This window comes from Eublepharis macularius, chromosome 4 (assembly GCF_028583425.1).
Source record: "Eublepharis macularius isolate TG4126 chromosome 4, MPM_Emac_v1.0, whole genome shotgun sequence".
In the NCBI taxonomy this organism is placed as follows: Eukaryota; Metazoa; Chordata; class Lepidosauria; order Squamata; family Eublepharidae; genus Eublepharis; species Eublepharis macularius.
This window is the reverse complement of record NC_072793.1, coordinates 105,622,758-105,649,534: the sequence shown is the minus strand read 5'-3', so window position 1 is coordinate 105,649,534 and position 26,777 is coordinate 105,622,758. Positions and strand designations below refer to the sequence as shown.

At 43.4% G+C, this 26,777-nt stretch overlaps 2 protein-coding genes across 2 annotated transcripts in view; one reads left to right on the top strand and one right to left on the bottom strand.

Moving 5' to 3' along the window:
• The window catches only part of CENPP (centromere protein P), a 270,026-nt gene extending 260,428 nt beyond the window's left edge, over positions 1 to 9,598 (top strand). The window contains exons 8-9 of the mRNA XM_054976147.1: positions 6,514 to 6,605; positions 9,468 to 9,598. Coding sequence (XP_054832122.1) covers positions 6,514 to 6,605; positions 9,468 to 9,586 — 211 coding nt within the window. The 3' untranslated portion in view covers positions 9,587 to 9,598. The remainder of the gene's footprint in view (positions 1 to 6,513; positions 6,606 to 9,467) is intronic.
• A 105-nt stretch (positions 9,599 to 9,703) lies between these two features.
• The window catches only part of IPPK (inositol-pentakisphosphate 2-kinase), a 34,016-nt gene continuing 16,942 nt past the window's right edge, over positions 9,704 to 26,777 (bottom strand). Inside the window, exons 4-13 of the mRNA XM_054976142.1 lie at positions 26,672 to 26,738; positions 21,150 to 21,262; positions 20,627 to 20,716; positions 20,339 to 20,397; positions 19,700 to 19,772; positions 18,307 to 18,586; positions 16,687 to 16,837; positions 15,350 to 15,452; positions 13,904 to 13,983; positions 9,704 to 12,572 (exon numbers count right to left, since the gene is read on the bottom strand). Coding sequence (XP_054832117.1) covers positions 12,347 to 12,572; positions 13,904 to 13,983; positions 15,350 to 15,452; positions 16,687 to 16,837; positions 18,307 to 18,586; positions 19,700 to 19,772; positions 20,339 to 20,397; positions 20,627 to 20,716; positions 21,150 to 21,262; positions 26,672 to 26,738 — 1,242 coding nt within the window. The 3' untranslated portion in view covers positions 9,704 to 12,346. The remainder of the gene's footprint in view (positions 12,573 to 13,903; positions 13,984 to 15,349; positions 15,453 to 16,686; positions 16,838 to 18,306; positions 18,587 to 19,699; positions 19,773 to 20,338; positions 20,398 to 20,626; positions 20,717 to 21,149; positions 21,263 to 26,671; positions 26,739 to 26,777) is intronic.

The following is a 26,777-nucleotide window of genomic DNA, read 5'->3' as shown; positions in this document are numbered from 1 at the left end:
ACTTCTGGACTCTCATTTGCCGGCTCCTTGGCTACTGAATTCCTGGCAACTAACCTTGGGACCATCTGCAGCACCAGTGAGGCACCTGCCTGTCGTGGCCAGCCCTGAGCGCGACACGTTGCTTCCACCCCACTTTCATAGGATGGAGGCTGGGGCAGCTGCTGCTTTAGCAACACAAAATCAAGCATTGCAGCAGGGGCTCGACCAGCTAACCAACACGGTAGCCCTGCTCCAGCAACAGCTTCAGCAGCCGACCCCACCACCACCTCCTCCTCAGGCCCCTCCCAAGTACCCAGTAAGCCCTCTGGAAAAGTTTGCTGGGAATGTCAAGGAGTTTCCTGCCTTCTTGGCACAGTGCCAGCTGTATATGAGCCTGCATCTCCAGGATTTTCCAGACGACCGGACCAAAGTCGGTTTTATCCTGAGCTTGCTCAAGGGACAGGCAGCCAAATGGTCCACCCCACTCCTGCTGGATTCATCCCCACTTCTGCAGGACTACAGTGGCTTCGTGGAATGGCTCCAAACAGCCTTCGCTGACCCAGTAAGAGCAGAAACTGTGAACCACAGCATCCGATGCCTATGCCAGGGGTGAGGCACAGTGATGACCTACGCTACTGAATTCAGGCGCCTGGCCCAGGACCTGTCCTGGAACAAGGCAGCTCTCATGGACCAGTTTGTGGAAGGACTATCGGACCCAGTCCTGGATGAACTAGCACGCACTGAACGCCCCTTCACACTCCAAGCCTTGGTGGTCCTATGCCAGCAGATCCACCAGCGTCTGGAAGCCTGCAAGCAGTCCCGGGGCAAGGCGGTACTACAGGCAGAATCACCCCGCCTGGTTCCTGCCCCAGATGACGCCACACTGCCTGCGACGGTGGCCCTGGATGGAAGGGAACCCATGCAGCTAGGGGAAGACCGACCACACCTGACCACTGCCGAGAAAACCAGGAGGCGCACCCAAGGTCTCTGCCTGTATTATGGGGGGTCTGGGCATTTCGCAAGCTCCTGTATGGAGAAGCGGCGGCCGGGCCCGGCAGTAACCAAGCACTGCAGTAATGGGGCGTTGGATGCTGGTGATGGACACCTTCTCTTGCCCCTATAACTTGTGCTACCTGATGGGCGACATCTAGCAACCCGAGCCATGATTGATTCCGGCACCTCCTGGTGTTTTATGGACTTGGGATTTGCCCGGCAAAATCAGGTCCCCATCCGTAGCAATCAAAGCGCAACCCTGGTTGAAACTATTGATGGGCGCCTCCTGAAGTCTGGGCCGGTGACCCAGGAGGCGGGCCCACTAGTTGTCCACATCGGAAATCATCAGGACCATCACCTCTGGTTCGACTTGGTGGTCATGCCCCCTCATCCAGTGGTATTGGGCATGACCTGGTTGCGACTAAACAACCCTGCTATCAACTGGGATACCCTGACAGTGCAGTTTCATCCCAGATCTGCAGACACACCCCGAATGGTATTGACTGGCACCAACCCAGGGGAGACGGTCCTACCACCTCAATATGCAGACTACTGGGACATTTTTGAAGAAAAGGGGGCTGATCAATTGCCTCCCCACAGACCCTACGATTGTGCCATAAACCTGCTCCCCGATAAATCGCTTCCCAACAGACGACTCTACTCGTTATCGGAGCCAGAACGAGTAGCCCTAAAGGACTTCTTGGCAAAAAACCTAGAGCGGGGGTTTATCCGACCCTCAACCTCTCCGAAGTCAGCACCAGTCCTGTTTGTCAAAAAGAGAGGGGACTTGTGCTTATGCAACTATTACCGGGCCCTTAACTAGATTACAATCAGTTATTTATTGAAAATCTGCGCCAGATGCACTCCACATTCCACTTCAGTCTACTCAAAAAAGCACCCCCACCAGATGAATGGCATCCTGAAAAAGCGGTGCCCCACCTTACCCTACCCATTATGAGGTGGAGATTTTGGTCTCCAAAAAGAAACATAACAAAATATTTTATCTTATCAAGTGGAAAGATTTTGATGATAGTTACAGAGAGTGGGTAGAGGCCACCCAGGTAAATGCTCCCAAACTTTTAGCCAAATTTCACAAAAAATACCCAGAGAAGGTGGGGGCTGAAGGGTGAGGGGAGCCTTAAGGGGGGCAGAATGTCAGGCCTGCTATCCACAGTAACGCCATATTGTTTTCTGATGCTGTAGTTTTCCAGTGTTGTTTGCCTACAGGTTCACAGAGAGCCAGCTGTGTTCCCAGGAAGGCCTTATCTACCCGGACTAGACATCGACCTTGGAGGAGTTTTCCTCGAGTCGCCCCAGGCCCTCCTGCGCCTCTGCCTCTACCCGAGGCCGGGAGAGGTCGCCTGGCTCCTGTCGACTGATGCTGTTTGACCAGGCGGACCATTTGGTTCCGGTTTTCGACTTCGCAGGCTAGTTGGATCCACCCCAATAGGGTAGGTGGATCATCTTGCATTAAAGCCCGGTCCAGTAACTCTGGGTTCATTCCATTACGGAACATCTCGATTTTCACCCCCTCATGATAGTCTGGGCATTTGACAGCGAGTTGCCAGGACTTGGCCGCATACTCCCAGACTGGTTGGGACCCTTGTCTAATGGCCCTCAGCTCGGTGCGGGCCCGTTCACCTTCTAGAGGGTCTTCATACTGCGCTCTTAAGGCCGCTATGAACACTTGTAAAAATCCCACAGCTCTGGGGCTCCCATATCATAAAGGGTTACATACCTTTCGGCCGCTATCCTCTCCAACCGGGATGCGAGATGGCCCACGCGGCACTGCTGTGATGGAAATAAGTGTGGAAGACTGCCTTTGGGACTCGTTACGGCCATTTCAAGTACCTGGTAATGCTGTTTGGCCTATGTAACGCACCAGTGGTCTTTCAGCATTTTATTAACTATGTGTTCCGGGACCTCCTCGACCATTATGTCATCGTGTACTTGGATGACATCTTGATTTACTCCCACAACCCCGCCAGGCATGTGGAGCATGTGCACTCTGTACTGGAAAGACTTAGCATGGATTGTATGCCAAGCTCAAAAAATGTGTTTGACCAGGAAGAGGTTGAGTTCCTGGGGCACCGGGTGTCTGGCCAAGGATTACAGATGGATCCCGCCAAGGTCAAGGCAGTGCTGTCCTGGCAGGCCCCCCGAAACCGTAAGGAGGTCCAGCACTTTCTAGGGTTTGCGAAGTATTATCAACAGTTCATCCCTGATTTCGCTGCACTGGCCGTCCCCTTGACCCAACTGACACGGCCCCACTTGCTGTTCCAATGGACTCCAGATGCCCAGCAGGCTTTACGACCGGCCCAATCCTTGTATACCCAGATCAAAACCTCCCATTCATCGTGCAGGCTGACGCCTCTGACACTGCTTTGGGGGCGGTCTTAGCGTAAAGACGCTCTCCCCACCAGGTGTTACACCCATGCGCCTTCTACTCCTGACAGCTCACCCCAGCTGAGCGAAATTACACTATCTGGGAAAGGGAGCTATTGGCCATCAAAGCTGCCTTTGAGACCTGGCGACACCATTTGGAGGAAGCTTGGCACCCTGTGGTGGTATATACATACCACCGTAACTTAGAACATCTACAAACCACCCTGAATTTAACACAACACCAGATCCGATGGGCGTTGTTCTCCTGCTTCCAGTTTACAATCCAATATATCCCTAGCTCACAGAACAAGTTGGCGGATGCCCTGTCCTGGAAACCCAAGTTCAGCTGGCAGGAAGGAGAGACGCCTCCAGCCATGACCATTCTGGCTCCTGAGCTCTTTGCAGCCACCAATATCCTGGACGCCCTGCAGGATCAGATCAGGCAAGCTCAAAGTAATGACCCTTGTGCACAACGCATCACCCGGGTACTACAGGACCCTGCTCAGCCGGACCTCCCGGGCTACCTCCTGCAACAAGGCCTCCTTACATATGAAGGCTGAGCCTATGTTCCCCCAGGTGCGTTAAGAGGGGAGGCAGTCCGGCTTACCCATGATGCCCTGGCTGCTGGTCGTTTGGGAGGTACAAAACCTTGCATCTGTTATCCAGGGACTTCTGTTGGCCCCGTATGCAGATGGAGGTGTTTCGCTATGTGCAGTCCTGTGATACGTGCTGACGGGCCAAGGACCTTCCAGGGAAGCCAACAGGACTGTTACAACTGCTGCCCACACCCGAGGGGCCCTGGGAAACCGTGTCCATAGATTTTATCACGGACCTGCCACCCTCTAAAGGGCATACATGCATCACGGTGTTTGTCGACCTGTTCACCAAGCCAGCCCACTTTGTGCCTTGCCCAACGCTGCTCACAGCCAAAGATCTGGCATACCTGTACGTCCAAAATGTGTTCCGGCTCCATGGAATTCCACAGCACCTGATTTCAGATCGGGGGGTGCAATTTACTTCTCACTTCTGAAAGGCCCTTCAGACACTGCTCAGAACCCAGGTTCATCTGTCCTCAGCCCATCACCCACAGTCAGATGGACAGACAGAGTGAACCAACGCCACTTTGGAGCAGTATCTGCGCTGTTACATAAACTATCAGCAGGATAACTGGATAAACCTTGCCATGGCAGAGTTCACGTATAATAATTCAGTGCATGCCTTTACATGTCAAACCCTGTTCCTGGCCACTTACGGACGCCACCCGCGTTATTTTCCCCGGACAACACCAAGCTCACCAGAACCGTCGGCAGATGCCTTTGTCCAAGAGCTGCAGGCCCTACATCTGATTGTGCGGGAACAATTGGACCAGGCCAAACAGGCCTACAAAGCAACTGCAGGCCAGCGATGGCAGGAAGGAGACCCCTTAAAGGTGGGGGATTCAGTGTGGCTTTCCACTTGGAACATTCGTCACAGCGACCCTCCCATAAATTGGACCACCGGTTCATCAGGTCCTATCGAATTACAGCCCAGATCAATCCCGTGGCATACCGTTTGGAGCTCCCGCCAACACTCCGGATCCATCCCGTGTTCCATTGCTCTCTCCTTACCCCTGTAGCACCTCCACATCCCCTTCGTGAACCTGTACCACCACCACCCCCTTGTCTTAGTGGACGGACAGGAGGAGTATGGAGCGACCCATGGATTCCCACTGGTACCGAGGTCATCTGTAGTACCTGGTGGAATGGAAGGGCTATGGACCAGAGGATAGATTGTGGGAACCAGCTGAGAACCTCCACACACCCCGTCTCATCCGCCAGTTCCACTGGGCCTACCCCACTAAACCAGGGCCCTCGAGGGGAGGTGGCCTTGGGAGGGGGGATGGTGTCATGAGTCCGCCCCAGCCTTGACTGGCCACCTTACCTCTTGCCCCAGAGTCCTCCTCAGAGGACGAGCCTGCGGGGGCTACTCTAGAGCCAGAGCCAGCCATGGAAGAGCCAGCAGGATCTACCCTGGAGCCAGAGCCAGCCATGACAGCTGCTGCTCTGGAGGAAACTCAGCAGGAGCAGCCAGAAACCTCTGCAGCACCAGTGAACCACCTGCCTATCGTGGCCAGCCCTGGGCACGACAATCTTTCTCACAGGATTGTTGTAAAGGTAAAATGGAGAAGGGAAAAAAATCATGCACGCCATCCTGGCCCTTGGAGGAAGGGTGGTATAAAAATCAAAAACATTTATTCTCGTCTAGCAAGTACAATTTTTCTAGAGTCAAGCAGCAGTTCCTGTCATAGATCCAAGAGCCTAGCAGCAACATAGCCTCAGCATTCTTTCCTAAAGTCAGAAAACAGACATTCTGTAAGGTTTAGATAGCATGACATAATTCTTTCAAACTAAGAAGATGAGAAGATCTTAGCACAGCTCTCGCCCTTCTTCAGTGCTCCCAACAGCTCTATAGTAGGGTCCCCCCTTTCAATTAAGAGGACAAAACTGATCTTAAGTTACTTAAACAGAAAGACAAGCGTTCAGCGGCCTCATTATTTAAAGTAGTCAGACGCCACAGTTCAGAAGTCCACACCTTTCTTGAATCATGGCAGGAGTAAGGGTGAAGGTAAAGCTGATCTTACTTCTGTGTCAATCAACTGAGCAAGCTTGTCCCTTCCCAGACAGAAAGAAAAACAAGAGATCTCTATTGCCACGAATTACATTTCATGATGACATGTCAAAAGCTATAGTTCTCTAATGAGCATTAAGAATCTGATAAGTTATCAATCTACTTATTGTTGCAGTAAAAAAATGATGCCATATTTATGATCATATGATTGAAACTATAGACAGTTTGCAATGAAAGCCCCTATTTTAATCGGTCTGCAGACACAAGCCTTACAAGGTCTGTGTGCTAAACTGTCCCTGTGCGATTTTTTTTCTAGGCACTTTCCTTCAGATAACTCCAGTGCTGCCCTGAATCTTAAAACAGTAAGGGGGGGGGGCGGTATTAGAGAATGATACCCAGATAAACCCTTCATACAACAGACTGTGCTGTCTTCTAGAAAGAGAGGAAGAAAACTTCTAGTGTTGAATCACTAGCAGTCAATTCTTTCCTGCTTGCCTCATTAAGGAAGCTGCTTTAGCTCTCTAACCTTTAATACTGTTTGCATTTTAGATTTGAGCTAATGATTGTTTGGAAGATATATGTAGACAAAGATGGAAAAGTTGTACCAGTTCTGGATCTCCTGAATAAGATACCACTGCCAGGTATGCACAGCCATTTTATGGATGTACCTTCATAATATGCTTATGGTTCCTTTAAACAGGAAAGTACACTTCCGTTGGTGATTGTATATCCTATACCAAGTGCCTCTTATTTCAAGATGAAACTTAGTTTGGAAGTGTTCTGGGAGTGAGATACAAAATTGACCTTTAATTGAATTCCTAGGATCAAACCCTGAGAAGGCGTGCACAACATGCATGGGGAACAGGTTGGTACAAGGGATGCTTCCCCAACTCAGGATTATTCTGATCTGTATGACCATTGTGTGGGTGTGTTCATCCTGGACCAGGAGCAAAGGGGACAGAGACATCTTGCTTCTATTTCCTAATGCTCTGGGGAGATGCACACCCATCCCAGAGCCAGATTGGGATGCTAATGTAACATGAGCAACTCTTGATTTAGCTAGAATGTTTCCCTTTTGTTTCTTTTATTAGCTGCCTAGCCTTTGCATCATGATATTCCCTTCCTTTTATTTTCCGTGTATTGGCCTGTGTGCTAACTGGTGAAACAGCTTACCAAAGGGAATCTTTTTATGGTCTAAGTTGGAAAATAATACTTCCAGAGAGAAAAGAATTGATCATGAAACAGTATGTGCAGTTTATGATACTTTATTGATACATACGCTTAAGAAGAGTTTCTTCCCACCAGTCACATGGAAAAACTTCCATAATCCAACAGTTTCTCCATTCCAGAAAGAAATGTTAAGAGTACATAAAGCTTAACTACTACCAATCCTCTGCAATATGTATAGCTATAATCCTATGCACTGCACAATTATGATGCCATGATCTTACCAATCACGGGGGGCAGGGGGAGCGAGAGTGAGCGAGCATGGAAGATCCCCCTGTCTACAAGTTCCTGGCTTCCTCAAGATGGGTTGAAGAAGGTGCCTGCAACAGAAGTAGGGTGCACACAAACCACTCATGGAAGTGAAGTGTGTACCTACACCACCTTACTTCCCATAGGCACCACCTTACTTCCCATATTCTTATACCCTAAACTGTGGGTCCACCTCTATGGTTTTAGGATTAATGGACCAATCACAAAAATCCAAGCCTCGCTGCATCTGAGCCACAGAACTGTAACATCATCTTTGGATTTTCACCAATTTGCTGTTTGGGGGTTCTCCGAAAAACACATTGGCACTTGGCATAAATTCTTTACATGGATATTCCCTTTTTCTTGGAAAGCATACACATCCCTTGTGCCCCTCCAAAGTCTCACTTCATGTGCCAAGTCAAGTCAAAAAGTCCTAGTCTCATACCAGGTCATAGAGATAGCTGATTCAAAACTATTGCTGAGCCTTGATCTAAGCACAAGCCATGTTAGGCATCCAAAATATGAACACTATCCTTAATAACCTTATGGTTAACTAAATTCACTGCATAGTGAAACAGACACTGACAGAGGCCATAATCACAGAAAGATGGCTATAAAGTATAGAAATCTTGTAGGCACAGAAGGGAGAGAATGTTCTCTTACACAATCAGATCCCATTCTGAAACTATTACTGTCCCACACAACTTGTGACTATTTAGCATTATCCATCTGGATCTTTTTCTGAAATCTCAGACATCAGGAGAAATCTCTACTAATTCTGTCGCAGTTCACCAAAATCGTATCACCTCAACCATAGAGCATTACAAAATAAGGTTTTATTATTTTTAAAGCATCTCCCTATACTCTGCGGCTTGGATTTTAAGTGTTTCTATGTAATTGTGAAGTTTTTCCTTTGATAGACCTCCTGGCCTGGTTGGTAGACTTTTCCTCTGCCCAACTCCTATCATTTATGATTAATTACTGATCCTCTTCATAGTCTGTTCCTAAAACTACTTAAACATAGGTATATTAAATATAGTAAATCATCAACATTTAAGTTTCTTTTCCGGGTTGCTCACCTTCCTCCTTTTCAAACTCATTTAGGGAAAATACATGTTCAATTACAAAGAAAACAAAGCATTCTCATTGCTCACAGAGAGCTCCCCCCCAACACGAAATTGGTCTGATTCCAAAGCATCAGCTGGACCCTGTGACATGAGTTTTCGGAGTAAAAATGCTAGTCAAATATCTCCCGATCTGTTGGCTCCTAGTACTAGGATGCAGCACTGTCTCCCTGTGTCGTGTCATTTGAGGCCTAGCAGGCCGAGAGCCTTCTGGATAGACTTCAACAGCCAGCAAGGTCTGTTTTGACAATTCTGATTTCATCTATACATTGGTCTATACTCAGTTCACTAACATGTGCTCTGCATTATATATCTAATTTAGTGCAATGAAAATCTTCCTTTGGTTAACAGACTGTCAGAGATTCTTCCCTACATGCCATGACGCTTGTTCATGTAGGCACTCTGCTTGAGCTCAGCAGCTCACCAGGGCCAAACTGTGGTGAAAGGAAAGCCTGACAAATCATTTGGGTGGTGGCAGGCACCGCAGGAGGTATAGCCAAGGAGAAAGGGAAGTGCATGGTTTGACCTCCCATATGCAACACCCACAATCTCTTTAGGTCATAACAGGGGTTTTGATATTCAGAGCTGCATAGAAGCCACCTCTATTAGACTCTTAATTCCATTTCTTCACCAGCCCCCTTCTCCCACTACATTTTTTTAAAAAAACACAAGTGCATGCAAGCATGCAACTTCATATCCCCCAGAAATCGTATGTTTAAATTGTTAGTTTATTAAATGAGAATAGTTGTTGAACATGTTATTCCTTAAAGCCCAGACAGTCTGAATATCACTGAAATTCATTATAGACAGGTATTGAGGACTGCATCGCTAGACTATTTAACAGTCATTAGAATTTGAAGTTCATCTATTTAACACCATACTTTTTCTCTCCTCCCCCCACAGTTCTGGAAAATAAGAAGTTTGCATCCGCTATGCCACACTGGTTCAGAAGCCTGCTGCATGTGCTTGGGATAGAAGCTTCCATTGAAGCAGTGATCAAGTCACTTTGCAGGGGTAAATGAATACTAAGATAATGACAAGTTGTGCATCTATAGTTTTATTGAATATAAACATTAAGTTATTTTCCATTTAGAAACCATACCCATAAAACATGCTATCTGTACAATTATGGCACATTTATATATAAATTGTCGTGACAAATAAATACAGCCTTTTAAATACAAATGCCAAATAAAATAGATACAAGTAGAGTGGAGTTTCAGTCAAAAATTTAACTTTGAATCAATGTACCAAAGTGGTTTTCATCCTATCCATAGCATTTCCTGGAACCTCTTAAAATCTACCTGATAAATTCAAGTCTATAAAAAGTGGCAGTTTCAGTTCACAGCTGTGTATGTAACAGTGATTTTTAGAAAGACAGTGATACTGAAAATTACAAGTTTCTCATGAAATCAAGGTTAAGGTACAAAAAAGTGATCCAATACAGTAGCACAACTATACCTTCTCCCACTGTCTGTGATTGAAGGCAAAAACTGATGTGTTTAACATACTTCTTTGTTGCAACAATTGTCATTTACAATGGATCAATAAACACAAAAATTAATGTACAGGATGCAGTGTGTTTTGTCTCAGGGAGAACTGCCAGTAAAAGACAGCTACCCAAAGCACTGACCCCATAGAAGACTTGTCCCATATGTGTGACCCCCTCCTTATTTCCAGGCTCAGATCTGCTGGGATCAGCTTATTTTCACAAAATTAGCTCCGATGTAGCAGTGTCAAATTTCCCACTGCTCTTTTAAAGTGCTGCAATAATTGCATAAAGCAAACTTTATGTTTTCAACGGCTGGCACCCAGTCATCAAGTCAAAAATTGACAGCACCTAAAAAATAGCACATTAACTCACCTCCCTATCCCAAGATGATACATGTAAAGTTTGCCCTACTTCTGACCATCTGTATTTTCCATCTGAAATATGTGTATCTAGTGCACAGTCCTGCCATTATGCACAGCATCCAGCTATTTAATTTCCATGTTTTGCCTGACTTAGGAAAAGATGGGACTGACAGTATTCTCACAGCAGCTTTACAGATTAAGAGACACCCATGCCTAAACATATATTGCTTGAATACCACAGCTATAATTAGCCAACTAACAGACATGGGTTTGCAAGATCCTTCAGTCTTATTTCAGGGATGTGCTCTAAACAGCATTTAGGCTACTTGATAGCCAGTGACTTCAGGTCTACAATCTCTCTAGGAAAAAATTTTTATAATTAAACTGAACAGATTGAGTAAGACAGATTTGAGGACTTATGGGGGAGCCACTGAATATTAAAATTAAGTACACCATTATGGGAAGGGTTAAAATGACCTAAATTCTGAATTGCCACTACATTTCACATTACTATAGCAGCTTTTGGGTCATCCAGGAAATACACATGTAGACAGACAGACAAGAAGGAAAGTCAGATCAATGATGACAAGAAAAAGGTCATTAACATATACCACTAAAGACCCTAGTCTGAAACACAGATGCTTACTCAGGATTGTTCTTGAGCTGACTGAAGCAGCTCTAAATCTGAAGTTGCTCCATGGAGGAGTCTCTCACCCACTCACAGTAAGGTTTTCACCAACTTGCAATCTATGAATTTTTTTTCCTATTCCACAACAATGACATTTCTGAGGAACAGTAACATTCCTCCAAGCACCACAAGTCCAGCCTCCTGTCAAAGTAAAGCAGAAGGAAACTCTCCACCTAGTGCAGAAAGCAGCTCAGAAAATGAAGACTACACTCTGTCAAGCATGAGGCATCTTTTCCTATTGTGGTATATAAGATATGGCAAAGGGCAGTTATAGTTTTGTACAGGTACTTCTAGAGAAATGTCCCTTAATGCCTATTTAACAATAAGCAGAGCTTACTCTATGTTTTGCTAGAACACCTTGACTACTGCTGAGGTTCTCACTCCAAGACTTGGAAGAATAAATGGGAAGTTTTTAATGCCAACAGGAATCTTGTTAGAGAAAGTATGAATAGAAGCATAACAAGCCTATCACTCAGGAAGATTCAGAGCCAGCATTTAACATTACAAAGTCACTGGCTTCCAGTACAGTAAAGACTTGCTGTACTGGATGGTGTAAATGTCAGTGAGAGGTGTATCTTTTTATGAATTAAAAGATCACTGCAAATATTCTAGGGTGGCTTAGTGATTCGATTATTTGCTGAAGTTTTAATATCAACACCTATTGTATAAGAGCTAAGTTATTTAAATTATTTATCTAAGTAATTAGATCAAAGCCACTTTCCTCCATACCCATAAATAAGTTGTTTCTTCTTTTGTAAGTGCAGTTGCATTTTTTTCAAATCACTTTCCAGGCCGACCACCACTACTTTACTTTGGTTGCTAACTGAAGTGTACAATTATCTCACAAGCCTATGAAAAATATTTCTACTAATAAGCAAGCTGCGATGTAGGCAGCACATGTCTGCTCACACACAACTGTTCAGAGATGCAGCAGGATACCTCTCAGAAAGTCTGGCTCCCTGCACTGTAGTAGTAAGTAGAAAGCATTCTTCTCTATGCTTCAAAGTAGTCATTTGGTTAAACCTTCTCTGCTTCCCCCAGTATCCAGCAAATCAGCAGATATAGGGTACGGCACATGTCTGTTTTATGATAAATGCATTCCTCCAGGTTATATATTGAAAAGGTGGACTTAGTGGTATTCTGTGTTTCTGAAAGGCATACAAGTTTTAAAGCACAAATGAAACCAAAAGAAAAGCAATGCAACTTAATCCTTCCTCTCTGTGCTCAAAAATTTAGGTAGTTACATTTTGTGGAGAACTAGTGTGCAGTTTTCATTTTCCTTCAAGATACTGGACTTCACAGAGTCATCTTTGGCCTGTGTGTTTTTCAAATAATAATTTACTATCTTCCCATCCAGTTTGTATTGATGGTGAATGCTTTCATATGGCTTAAGGTCTAAGTCCAAGACTGAGAGTGAAAAGGTGAATCTTGATTTAGACGCTGGAACCACCGGCCTCTGCTCAGAACTGTAAATAAGAAGATCAGATGTAGTAAAGCAAATAAGCATTTACCCCCCTCCCTCCAAAAACAATCCAACATTAGTGTTCATCTGCTATACATGATAAAAATCTACCCATTACCTAATCATGAGCCAGACAGACTTCAGCTGATGCTGCATTTGTCAAGTTATTGTGGTCTTAGGAAAATACAGCTTTTTCAATCCAAGATGTGGTACAAGAAGAATTTTTTTGCTCATGTCTCTCCTTTCCCTATAAGTTTCCACTCAATTCATGCCAAACCTCCCTAAATTATTATACCACCAGTACTGCTGTGTGAATGAATTGCACTGAGAGGTTGGCCATCTGTTTCTCTCAAAGTTACTAGTTAAATTTCCTCCCAAATTGTATTTCATATCGTAAAAAACAGAAAAACTGAGATGAGGTTACCATCACTCCTTTTAACCAAGACAAGCATGTCTTCAACCTGAACAAATAGAGAGTCCTGGACAGGAGTTATATCAACATGTGTTTGTTGTACAGGCAATTCGTGGTCAGAGATAGCAGCTTCTAGGATTACTTATACATATTTACTTTCTAATGTGGTTTCTACTCCTCTACACTAGTAAATGAAGATGTTAATCTTTCTGTCCATGTAGGTGATTCTGACACTGATTAACCACAACACAAGTGATGTTTGCCCCTTAAGGAGGTGCAACATCTATTTCCTTGCTAACCAGAGGCACACATGATCTGAAGCACATGTTCCTTTGCTGGCCTGGGAGCAGTGCCCATTTTACAATAAACATGAAGAAGTGTTCTTAGTCTGAGAGGAGCAAAGTTGGTGGAGACTGCTGTGAGAATTCCATTTCACATTTCTTGAGACTAAGATAATGAATTCAGTGAAGCTCAATTTAACCATACACAAGGATTTAAGCTTTGAAAACTAAATACTCACTGGCAAGATTTGTAACTCTGCTAGCTGGTCGATTGTGTAGAAAATATGCTTGCTTATCAGTGAGTAACCATGCCAACAGAGCACGAGGCAAGATAAATGTAGGTCTCCCTCAAGTAAAGCAAGATGGTGGTGGCTAATGTAGCCAGACTGCCACCATGGCTACCATCACAAAGAGCCCTCCACTTTACATCAAACTTTCAGCTAAGGCTGTGCATGCAGCACATTTGCTTTTATTCAAAGCTGCAATTGACAAACAGGCATGAATCTAAGCAGTGCTACTTAAAATTCTGTATACTGAAGAAGTGACAAGCAACCTAGCTCCTGCCTGTAGGAAACAGGCAAGAGATAATAAAGGAAAGCTACCCGAGTAAAGCTCTACATAGCAGATCCAGATTTCCCTTACCATTCATCCTGCAGACAAGGTAAAAGAGAAATCATAATTGAACAGTCTTTTGCTGTCATTGCAACTCTGTACTGTTGAACCTGTAAGAAAGGATTGTTGAAACAATGTAGCTAACAGGGAAATACAGAAGAACCACACTGAAGTCTTTGTGTCCATGTGCTAGCTAGCTTCAGTGTAAATTGGGCTGTACATGGTTTCATTATGCAGTGGACATGGTCAACTACCGTTTTCAAGATCAGTACAGCTCATTTGCCTGCCAGCACACTGCCAGCCACTACAGACTGTATATACCATGATACACAGAAATGTCACAATCCTGTAATTGAGCATAAGGCAGTCAAATATGTCTGCTATCAAAGGACACGGTGAAATATTTGGCCACATATAGTGGTCAAATGACAGTACAATAGATAATATTTGAACTCTATCTCTGTTCCACTGTCTTACGTGTTGGATCCCAAAACCAGTAGGAGAAAAAAAATCTGATAAACATTTCTCTGCAGATGAGACTAAGGCCCCCTACATTCCACAAGAAATATAGTTGAAACTGCCTCCATGGTTGAGCCCACACTGCTCCTGGAAACATCCTCCCATGGGGCTGAATTTCCTTTGTGTGGTTATGTGACACCTGGCCCTTGGAAGATCCATTTATTCCACAGATGTGGTGGCAACCATAGCACTCATGTAAAGGTGAGATTCTTTGTAAGCCTCATTCTTGAATCTTCAGTTCAAGAACTGAAGTTTACTGAACTTTCACTTCAAGTGGAGAAAGAAAAGGAGGCAGATATTAACAACTTGATTACTTAGAGAAGCAAAAGACAGTTTAATTTTTGACTGCACTTTTGACAAGTATATAGGTACCAAGATCTGTAGTAATGTGGCAACAGTTAATCTGAAGTTCTGAGAAGTATACATGATTCTCCCCGATTTTGTTTTCTCTGTATGGTTGAGAGAGACTAGCTTAAGGTCACACAGTAAACTTCGCAGCACAAAGGGGATTCAAGTCTGGTCTCCCAGGTCCCAGTCCAACACTCCACTACACCATAATGGCTCCAAGACAAAAACTAAATGCTAGACAATTGATACTGGTTATAAAAGACAGGTCAACGCATTGTGTACAGGCTGATCTAAACACAACAAATCTTAAGGAACAGTTTTTAAAATGTACGTTTACTGATCTAGAAAAGTATATAGCTTTTCTAGTATATATGTAGAAATTAGAATATAGCCTAATTAAGAACTGTACATAATGCTTCAACAATATTTTATCACTGCCACTTTAAGTATCAATACTAGATGTAGATCATCAGAATCAAACTCCAAGGATCTTCAGGAAGACTTTAGCTATTCTGAACTTTTGAGTGCATTATCACTGCTGTGTACCCAAAAGAACAAATGGATTATAAAAATGTGAGAATTCAACTTCAGCCCTTTTTCTTAAAATACCTTTCTCAATGCAGATTGTACTGTTCCATCATCTTCTGTTGAGAGGTCTAGCAGCTTTTCATAGAATGATTCATTATAAGGCCCATCTAGCTGTAATGTGCTCCTGAGCAAAAACAAACAAGGATTAGAGAATACATCAAAGTCTATGAAATTTGTCAAAACTCTTTAAATAACTATCTCAACTTTCTTTCCAATACTGTTTCGCATTTAAGTGTAATGGAACAGTTTTTACAAGCAAGGCTGTTGTGCCCCCTAGTGGTCTCTATCAAAATCACAGGCAGCAATAACACTGTACAGGGAGTAGTCAGTGGGTGCCATGTTGGTCTGCAGTAGAACAGCACATTTGAGTCCAGTGGCACCTCTTGTGAGTCTCTTAAGGTGCCACTGGACTCAACTCCTGCAATTGTACAGGGGGGAGATTACAATGCAACATTTTGTATTTGGGTACATGATAATTGCAAGGTAAAAATACAATGAGCAAGAACAATCTGAGCTGTCAAGCAAAGATAATGCATACTAGTCCTCTTTAAAGCCACAGCTATACATAGGCTTTTCAAGTATTAGACATTTGTGATTTAAAACAGATCAAAAGTAAATAATCAAACTGGTACCTCATCACACTATGCCATCCCCAATCATAGTACAGTATTTGAGACAAAATGTATTAATAGTTGTAATAGTGTGAAATAGCCTGTGAACAAATTAACCCTCAAGTTTTATTTATATAACTCTGGCTATCAAACGATAATGGATTTCCTCCCCTTTAAACTGACATTAAGCTATGTTTTATTAAAATCTTTGCCAGTTTTTCTGTTTTCTTCTTCCCTTGCTGAGTAAGCAGCTCTACTTAATCAACATTATGTACAATAGCAGAGAACAGAAAAACCTGACCCTCCCTGAATGAAAATTATTACAGGTAAGTTTCTCAACATACAAAACTTAGCAGTTCTTATAAATGGTCCTTCTAGTCATCTTAATGAAAAGTTAATATTTAATCAATACAGGCAACACTTTTCTTAACAAGGTTGAAGCCCATCCCTTTCTTTTCTATTCTACTATGAGCTATATTTTCAACACATTGGTCATCTCTTGGCTTTAGATTACTGCAATCTTTCCTTAGCTAACTTCTTGTATGATTCTAGAACAGACTGGTAAAGTCACAATGAAACTGTCTAAGTGCTGTGCTAAAAATGTTTCAAATACTTAATAACTAACTAGAAGGCCAAAGGTTTTAACTGGAAAGCCAACATTCAAGAAACCTTTAACACTGGATGAGTCTTTGGCAACTGTGTTCCAGGGCGCAAGAATTGCCCTGAATAACAACTCTAATTTATTACCTCTCTTTGGGAAACTCTTCCAAGTATTGCTCTACTCTGTTGTACAAAGGATAAATGCCCTCAATGTCCAGCAAGTCCAACATCTGTGTCTGAAGTGTTTTGTAGAGTAGGCATCCCTTCGGTAAACCAGAGGTCTCCATTTTATTTTTACCTGAAACAAATGTGTTCAAAATTCTTTAAAAACACCATTAATTTCAACAATAAAATGGCAAAGTAAAACTTAGATCAAGGATTTTTGGATTTTAGACAGAAAAAGTTGCATCCAGTCCCACAATCCTCTATCTCAACCACTAAAAGGAAAACAAAGACTTTCAAAGTTCAGCTATATTATGAAAGCATGTTACCAAGAGTAATTATATCTTTTACTACTGCCCATGCTTTTACACTTAAGGAAAATCCAAACAGATACTTAAACTATCAAGATCTCAAAATTGTAATACTATTCATAGACCTGTGTTACAAAAAGTTTTAAGTAGGTTTGAAAACACGTTTTTTCCCTTCTCCCATAAGATTGTCCAGAAAGACACTGAGTAAAGAGATACAAACTTAAAAAAAAACCTCAATGTCATGGATGTAACTAGAACTATAGGAGAACAGTTGCTGGATAACTCCTGACTTATCTTGTCAACGCCTGATCACACTTTCCCGCACCCACTTACCATTATCAAACTATTCAGAAAACTTGGTAGCTTTTCCCATCCAATGCTTAAAGAGTCATCACTTTTTCACCTATAGTCTACTTCAGATAGGACCCACCAAATTTCTCCCCAGTTATCGTCCACTTCTAGAGACAGCCATCAAGTTATTGTTTTGGGGACGAAGGTGTCAGCTTGCCCCAGAGAGCATTTTGCCCTCTCTGGCCACACACACACACACACACACACGTACATGCACTCACTCACTCTGCCATACACCCCCAAATCCACTTGGGTCTCTCTGTTGTGAAATGCTGGTCATTTAGCTGCTCTCTTCATGCACTCCTATCTTCTATACTGATAATTATTGCCCTCTCTAAATTGCTTTCTCCTCCCTGATTTTCTTAGTTAGCCTTGTATGCATGCTGTGTGTGATTTATGTTTGTCCTTTTATTTCTTCTTTAATAAAAAAACCATTCTGATTGGACATCTGCCTGACTTATTTGAGAGTTCTCTAAGGGAATAATCCTGGAAACATTGGTGGAGATTCCTAGTTATCCCCTCTTGCTTGTCTCCTTAAAACTAATTAGGAGACCGCCTATTTGGGTAACAACATCAACGTGACAAATGGAATCAGGAAAGTTCCAACCCTCATTACTAACAAGGAGTGCCCTCTTCACTGCATTCTGATATACAGTCCCCTTTTAAAATGAGCTTAGATACATAGGCTATGTAAATTTAGGAACGCAAAGAGGCATGCATAGTTCATTTTTGCATAAGCAAAAATGCATGCTTCGCTATTAAGAATAAAGACTGAGAGCACAACAGATCCAAAAAAAAAAGTTCATCATTCCAGATTAGGAAGAAGCACATACTGTTAAGGGGGAAGGAACCTGGGATAAAGAAGCCCCACTTTGCTAAAACAGCAATGGATATCTGTTAAGCTGAGTTCTATATGGGCAGCACAAAGTCAGAAAGTTCTTACCGTTTCTTACAAACTCTTTAGAGAAAGCACTGGCTTCACAATAACTCCTTCCTTGTGAGGTAGGAACAGTCTTCATATCACCTGCTTTGCAAACATCTGTGCTACTCAACAAAACTGTTGTAATTACATGGATTAATTCTTTCAGAATTGCCCTTGTACAATGTGGCCCACTGACTAGGCCATTTGAAGGAAAAAAGAAAGGCTTCAAGTGGCGAGCAAGTTCATTCAAGTCAGAGAGCGAGTCCTCGTTATCTTTACAGCCATAAATTAGCTCACCATTCTGTAAAGGAAAGGGGAAAAGATACTGTAAATCTGACATACTTTGAATGCTTTGTTTTAGTATTATTAGGGAATACAGACTCTGCATGCCTGTGGTTCAGTTGCTTGAATGCAGAGTTTCAACTTGAAAAATCAATAAAATGAACAGCAACAAGTTATGGTAGTCTGTTGAAAACATTATTTTACTCCTTCATCGTCTCCTCACACCGATGGGTCTGTACCTGCACAGAGCAAATATTTTAAAAAAATCTAGAGCTGTAGTCTAGGTGCAAAAACCTCCTCTCCTTAGAAATGAAGCTTCAAACTACACACACCCTGATGGAAAGAGTCACAGCTTGCTGCCCAATTCCTTCCAAAATATAGCGGTACACAGCAGCAAGTTAAAGGCACTTGTAGGGGAAGGTGGGCGGGTTTTGTGACTGGTAAACACCTTGGAAGTGTGCAGAGTGTCTGGTGAAACCTCAGAAGCAGGATTTCTAGTGATCGGGACAGAATCAGAGGTAGTACATCAGAGGCACACCTTTGTTTACAATGAAATCAGGTCTTAAGAGTGGTTTTGTTGAGCAATTTCTACACCACACCTGAATTTAAATGTCTTTGGAAAGAAAAAAGTCATTTCCCAGATCCTGTTGACTTATCCAAATGCTAAGTTACGATGAGTGATACAGCACTAAGTATGGAATGGGTCTTGTGACAGCATTCAAAAAAGGAACTACATATATATTAGGAGACGGTCTATCTGCCCAGTTACATTCACCACTAATTTCTTGCCATTTCTACCCAAAACAGATCAAAAATTGCACTTCCACAACCCTATTTTTCCTGGGTTTATATTTTCAAATTCCCCCGCCCCTTTCTACTTCCATATAAGACATCAATACAGTGAAACATCTTTGGGGAATAAGATAAAGATGCATATCTCTGGAAGCATCATGATCTATCCAAGATTTGTTAAATAAAAAGGAAAGTACTGGATTGTTTGCTGTATTTTTAAGCCTGGTAGACTGACAATATGTCACCTACGGCCTGAGAACTGATGTGATGGAATATACAAGCAGAAGATGGGGTGGGTAAGGAGCAATAGACAGGGTGAGGAGCAAAAGCAAAGCCTTACCTTAAATATTTTTAAGTTATTCTGAGCTTCTTGTAACAGGCTTCTCAAGGCAAAGTGCATTCGCTGTTTATTTCTAAAAGGGAAAGGATATTTTGAATTGATAAACATTCTTGTTCCCATTGCTCCTACTGTGAAACAGCTTCCCCATTTTTAATCCTCCAGAAATGTCCTGCCTCTTCTGAGAGTCTCCTCTCAAGACACACTTTTCATCATAGCATTGCTAGGGATGATCTTATTTTGCCTCAGCTGTCCTTCCCTTTGCCACCCACCCCTTTCCAAGTCTTTGTACAACTCTAAGAGCCAAGCTACAAGTGACGCCTGACACAGGTTGGACACTTGTCAGCTTCCGTCAAGTTTTGACGGGAAATGTAGGCGTCCTGGTTTTACAGCTTGGCTCTCCATTACAGCTGCAAGACCAGGATGTGCCTACATTTCCCATCAAAACTTGAGGGAAGCTGACAAGTGTCCAACCTGTGTCAGGCATCACTTGTAGCTTGGCTCTAAGTATTACCAGAAGTGAAAACCCTCAAGCTGTTCTTCGGATTCAAACAGCACCTATCACCTATCACTACACAGATCTCCAACAGTTAATAGAGCAGAACACAAACAAATAAAAATATAAATATCAGGTTTTCGTACCCTGAGAAGAGATCTAGTGGACAATATTTACTAGGTCGCTTCCACTTTCCTTTTGCTACCTGAAAAAACACAACAGGTATGAGCTGAAGTACAGAATCTCAACCATTTGTTCATGTATTCCTTGAAACATCTTTCAAAATGCTACAGGCACAGTTTTCCAATTGTTCCTAAGTACTTAACTGTTTACAGATGGTGTTTACAGAATGTTCTATCATAATAAGATTCCCACTAAAAGCACGCGCACACACAGGACAAAGTGGGCAGACCATCCAGGGGACAGTGCATTACCTTTAGATGCTGATGCATGCAGTAACGACACACTTTGTATTTTATCTCTTGTGAAACATGGCTGGAGAATGGCAGGAACCCACATTTGGGCTGCAAAAAAAAATTATATATATATATTAAGACATGCATATTTTCAGCCATTGAAAAGGAAGTACAGAATAACGTTCCTATGACTGACTGACACCCCCACCCCTATTTCTATTCTTGCTTTGTCATTAGCAAAGCCACAAAATACCTATACAGTGTGTCGAAAAGGCATCTCACTCAGTTATTAGTCACAAATTTGAAAAGCTGCTTAATAAATCCAACACACAGGTGGTGATTTTTAGATTAATCAGAGCAACTAAGTTAGCATCACTCTTTGTAGCCCTAATCTCTGCATCTTGCCTCCTTTATTCCCACAATGGCAGACTAAATGAGCCAACTGTATGGACATGCTATCATTGCTGTGGAAGGGCACAGGAAAATGGTTCTACAGGCATTGCTGGCTCTAATTTTACTTTTCTTCTTGTGGGATACTCACTTTTATCTCTACACATAGTATTGGTCGATGTTCAACAAAATGTAGCCTGGTGAGGTTAGGAAGGCACATAGCATAGCCACTAAGAGCATCCATGTCTTTATCACAGCGAGACTCTGTGGATATAAGGAAAAAATATCACCTTGCCTTTCTGTAGCTTTATAGGCACATGTTAATTATCATGCCTAAACATGCAAGTCAGAAGGCCAACACAAGGGTTGAGTAATTTTTCAAGGAAAAAGAGTCTCCTCTGTACATCTGAGAAGATATAATGAGCAAAGGAAGAAAAAAAGACAGGCAGGAATCTTCATGGCACTGTTGTCCCCTGTATATAACAGAGACTGCAGCTTATTTTTTAAAGAACTATGCAGAACAGGTAATGATCTGAAGGAAGGTGGTGCTCTTCTAAGTGTTTGTTAGTAATAATTCATGTTTACAGACAACATATTTCAATTTATTTTTTAAAGTATGACAAATTCTGTCCACTTTTAATATGACATACTGCATGCATTATGGTAATACACTACACTAGAGAGCCAGTTTGGTATAGTGGTTAAGAGCACGGGACTCTAATCTGGAGAACAGAGTTTGATTCCCCACTCCTCCACTTCAAGCCAGCTGAGTGATCTTGGGTCGGTCACAGCTTCTAGGAGCTCTCTCAGCCCCACCCACCTCACAGGGTGTTTGTTGTGGGGATAATAACATACTTTGTAAACCGCTCTGAGTGGGAGTTAAGTTGTCCTGAAGGATGGTATATAAATCAAATGTTGTTGTTATTATTACTACTACTACTGAGAAGGTGTTGTCAGGGCTTGTCGCTGCCGCCACTGGGCGGGGCCCCAGCTGGGCCGGCCCTGACGTCAGAGGGGTGCCAGGGATGCTGCAGGACCCTGCTCTGTGGAAGGAGGGGCGGTATACATCACCCCGACTCCCTCTCAATCCACTCGCTGGCCTGATCAACCTGGTCTGCTTACCCTCTGCGTCCCCCATCATCTCCTTCTCCCAGAACTCTCCTCCAAGCCTCCACTCTCGCACTGCTCTGGTCTCACTCCACACCATCTCTCCTTGCTCACACCCACCATCTCAGAGCTCTTCCTAGCCACCTTATATAGGGTTTCCTTTCCCCGCCCCACCCTCCTTCTCGGCTTGTTCCCTCTCCTGACTTGGCCCAGCTGTGCCTTCCCTCAGGTGTTTCCCCCTCCTACCACTAATCCCTTCTTGGCTTCCTTGCCTTGCTGGCAGGGTGGGGTTGACTGCGAGCCATCCCCAGCTGAGGTCTCCTTGGCCTTGCTCACGAGAAGCTGCCCCAGTAGGCCTTTGAACTGCTGAGCTTGCCTGGCCTTGCTCACGAGGAACTGCCCCAGCCGGCTGCTGTGCTGCTGATCCTCCTTGGCCTTGCTCGCGAGGAATTGCCCTGGCCAGCTTCTGGGCTGCCTACTCATTGATGCTGGGCAGGGCTACCCATCTCCTCCCCCAGAATGCCTGTGGCAGCTCCACCTGGAGGGGCTTGGCTCCTAGCAACTCGTGAACCAGGCTACTGTCCTCTCGCCAGGGCGTGGCTCTGGGCTGTAGTGGCTGCTTCTCCTCCTTGGCTGGTAAGGGCTCTGTTTGGGCTGTTGCTGGGGCCCTATTCCTCCTGCCTTGGCCCTTTTCCTCTAGCCTGCTTAGCCCCCTCTCTTCCCCCTGGAGGGTGGGACTAGCTGGCCTCTCCCTGCTCCCCCCAGCCTTCTGAGGCTTTGGCCTTTCGCCCCTTCCCCCTGGAGTAGGCAGGTTCTGGCTCTGTTTGCCAGTCAGAACAGTTGAACTGCTGTCTCCTGGCTGCCCCCTGCCGCTGCCTGCCAGCAAGTCTGGGGGCTGGGCTTCTGACCCCGGACAGGTGTATTCAGCAGCACTTCAAATACCAAAAACATTTTCGAGGGGCTGACCGTTTTGTGAGCCAAACTTACTTTGTCAGATACAAGCAGGAATGAAGATTCACCAGTCTTAACTAGGTCAGAAGGCAGGGGATCAGTGTTACAAAGACAGCCCAGTTGGAGTCAGGTACTTCTGCATTCTGACTCCAACCAGACCTTCTTTTTAACACCCTTCTCACACCTTATGACCTGGATAAAGGGACTGGTGGATCTTCATTTCTGTCTGTTTCTAACAAAGTGGGTTTGGCTTACAAAAGCTCACCCCCTGCAAAATGTTGGTCTTTAAGGCACTTCTGGACTCAAAGTTTGTTTTACTACTACAGACCAGCACGGCTACCCATCTGACAAAATGTATGGTTTAATTTAAAATTACGTTAAACTGTTTAAAATTTAAGTTTTATTAAATCAAAATCAAGGCATTTATATTTTTACTGAACAGTACAATTGTATATTTCTGTGTATTAACAGTTACATTCTTAAAGCAGCCAAGTAAGTTTAAATTTGGTAAAATTCTCTCAAACTCTCAGTTTTCCAGGAAACAAAATTGTTTTGCATGGTCTCAAATTTCTAGAAATTTTACACCTCTAACCACAACACCATGCTGCCATGGGAGGGAAAGAGTAATCTAAAAGTCAGTTGACTGGTGAGTGGGAAAGAGAGAAGAAAGCAGGAAAAGGGAACCCCACTTTTCTGCACAAGGGGACCAAAAGCACCTTATATCTTCAAAACAATTCTGTGTTGGAATACCCCAGTGCCATCCAAGAAGTTTCCATGGCAGAGAAATGATTCAAACGTAGGTCTCTAAGATCCTAGTCTGAAACTCTAACCACTACAATACACTGGCTTTTGTGGTGTGGCTGTGTTGATCTGTAGCAAGATGATAGGCCTGGATCAGTCAGATAGCAGCAAGTCACCCAGTGGCTGATGGCGTCAAGGCCCCAGTAAGTCCTCCCCACAAAGGTCAAAATAGTCCTGAGAAAGATTTTTCCCCCTCCCTTGCCTTTTACTGACAAAAACCAAGGCAATACTGTTGTGGTTGCCTAGCAATGGTCACAGAGGGCATTCGTTTCGTACAGGTGTTGCTTCTATTATTGGGGGAGGAGTTAACCCCCCATGTAGTTTATTATTTATTTTTCATAGATTTCAGGCTTTACTCAAGTTTGTAGAAAGATCTATCTTGTCTGTTCATGGCTCCAATCTCCAGATTCACCTATCCATAGATTTGGCCATATTGAGAATTAGATATGACAAGCAGGGACCTACAAGGAACTTTAGGGGAGCAGCCATCCCATTCCCCCTCCCCCATCACCTTTCTTCCTCTCAACCCCTTTGCTCAGTCTCTCTCTATCTCCACCTCCCTTCTCTCAACTGTCTTTCTCCCATCCCCCATCACTCTTCCCCCACACACAATATCACTTACTTGGATCCACAGAGGGGGCCAGGTTCAGAATTAGATATATTGATAAATTCTGCCTAACACTCACTGTTATGTTATGAACCATTTTCCTAAAGTATCCTCTTCAGCGTGCAGCTCAACACAGTCAGAATTCATTTTTGCTTTGTGGCTCTGATGTTTGTCTCACTAAAAGTGAGAATGATACCTATTTAACAAATTTTTCTACAAATACAAGCAAATCCCTAAAGAACCGCAGAAAGATCTCCCTGCTGTTCAAGTTGATAACTATGTAAACAGTTTAGTGCTCCCTACCTTGTAACAAGGCATGCCAAAAGCAAACTCTTCTACAGAGAGTATTATGTTAATTACAAAATAAGGCCTGGGGCACTTAGCTTCACCTGTAACCTACTCAGAATCAGTGTGGTACAGTGGCATGCTACAGGGCATGAAAACTGGGAACTCCTGCTCAAATCCCCCACATAGTTCACTTGGCCTCAGGCAATTCACTCTCTCAGCCTAATCTACTTTACAGAAGTTACTGTGAGATTACAAGCTCTGCTCTTGAGTGCCTTGAAAAAAAGGAGATGACCCAATGGCAGAACGGACAACTTTAGCCCAGGATGCACAAAGCTTCTATATTAGCTACTGCAGGAAGCAGATAATCTGTTGTGTAGCCCTTTCCCCAAAACGATGTATGGAATATAAGAAAAAGTAATTCTCTAGTGAATTTATAAGTAGAAAAAGTTATTTTCCAACCAAAGCCCTCTAACATTGCAACATATTAAGCCAGTGTAATTAAGTGACAGTCTAAAACTGAAGAGTCCTATGCTCTAATCTCCATTTTGCCATGATGCTCACAAAATAAGCTTTTGGACAGACTCAGTTTAACCTAATTCAGAGTTGTTTTGAGGATTAAAAATACAAAGGTAGAATCATGCAAACCACACTGGAAGGGCAGAGTAAACGTGATAAGCATTTGATTTTAACATTAATTTTGAAGGAATTCTCCAGTTTTACTGCAGCTATATGCGGTTACTGTCATCTTCCCAACAAGACACAATCTCTTTGAACACTTCCTGAGAAAACTGAGGATTTAATTTACCTTGTGCCCTGATGCACAAGGTAAATGGAGCTAATCAGTATGAGGCTAGGGTGGAGTATTCCATGCAGAAAAACTGGAACTGTAAACCTGTTCCATAACCACAAGAGCATAGCAACAACAACATTCAATTTATATACCATCCTTCAGGACAACTTAATGCCATGCTAAGAGCAGTTTACAAAGTGTGTTGTTATATCCTCACAACAATCACTCTGTAAGTTGGGTGAGGCTGAGAGAACTCAGAGAGCTGTGACTGACCCAAGGTCACCCAGCTGGCTTCAAGCAGAGGAGTTGGGAATCAAACCCTGTTCTTCAGATTACTTAAGTCCTGACCTTTTACACTCCTGTATCTTGGAATGAGGTATACCCCATTCCTATACATCCAAGGGGACTTGTTCAGGTGGTCACTTAAAGAAAGGTAACAAACAGTTCATAATCTCTGAAAGCAGAGGGAGCTGCATACAGCACCTTTACTCTATTACATGAGGGGGGGAGATACACACATTTATTAATGAATCATCTTACAGAACAAACTCAGTTTTTCAGCCTTGCAATTATATCAATACATAAACCATGAGCTTGGAACAGACTACAACCAATTACATAGTCAGAGCCTATCAGCAACTCATTTTCACACACTTACCAGTGCCCCAGAATGCTCAAAGATAACCAAGAGAATGGCCAGAGATCACATGCCTATTAAAGTAACTGGGGGAAATCATCCTACCAGGATGGGGTCCATCCATCCAGATGAAGCTGTGTTTAAGATACAGCTCCATTTGAGCAGCTACATGCAACACTCCCACCCTGCTACATTCCTGGCAGGACGAGAAGGCTGCTGTCCTTGAAGCACAGGGACTCCCCATTCTGGAGGCAGCAAATGTAGCTGTTTATCTCTTCCTGGGAAGAAGGGTAGGGAGAAGTAGCCCTATTGCCATCTCCAGAATTACAAGGTTTGTCCTTCCCCTTTTTCATTTGTGGCACAAGTAAGAAGTGCTTCCAGGCACTTTAAAATACAGTTTTAAAAATGTAAGTTTTTTTAAACAGTTCAGAACAATCACAAGTGAGATCAACATTTTATGTAGGTACTCATATCATTATTGAAATTCCTTACCTGGCCGCTCTGACTGGATCTTTAAACAAAGCTGTCTTACAAAGTCCAAAGGCAGGTGTACAACCTCCTAAAAAAATTAACCATTTCACAATTACACTTTTATCAA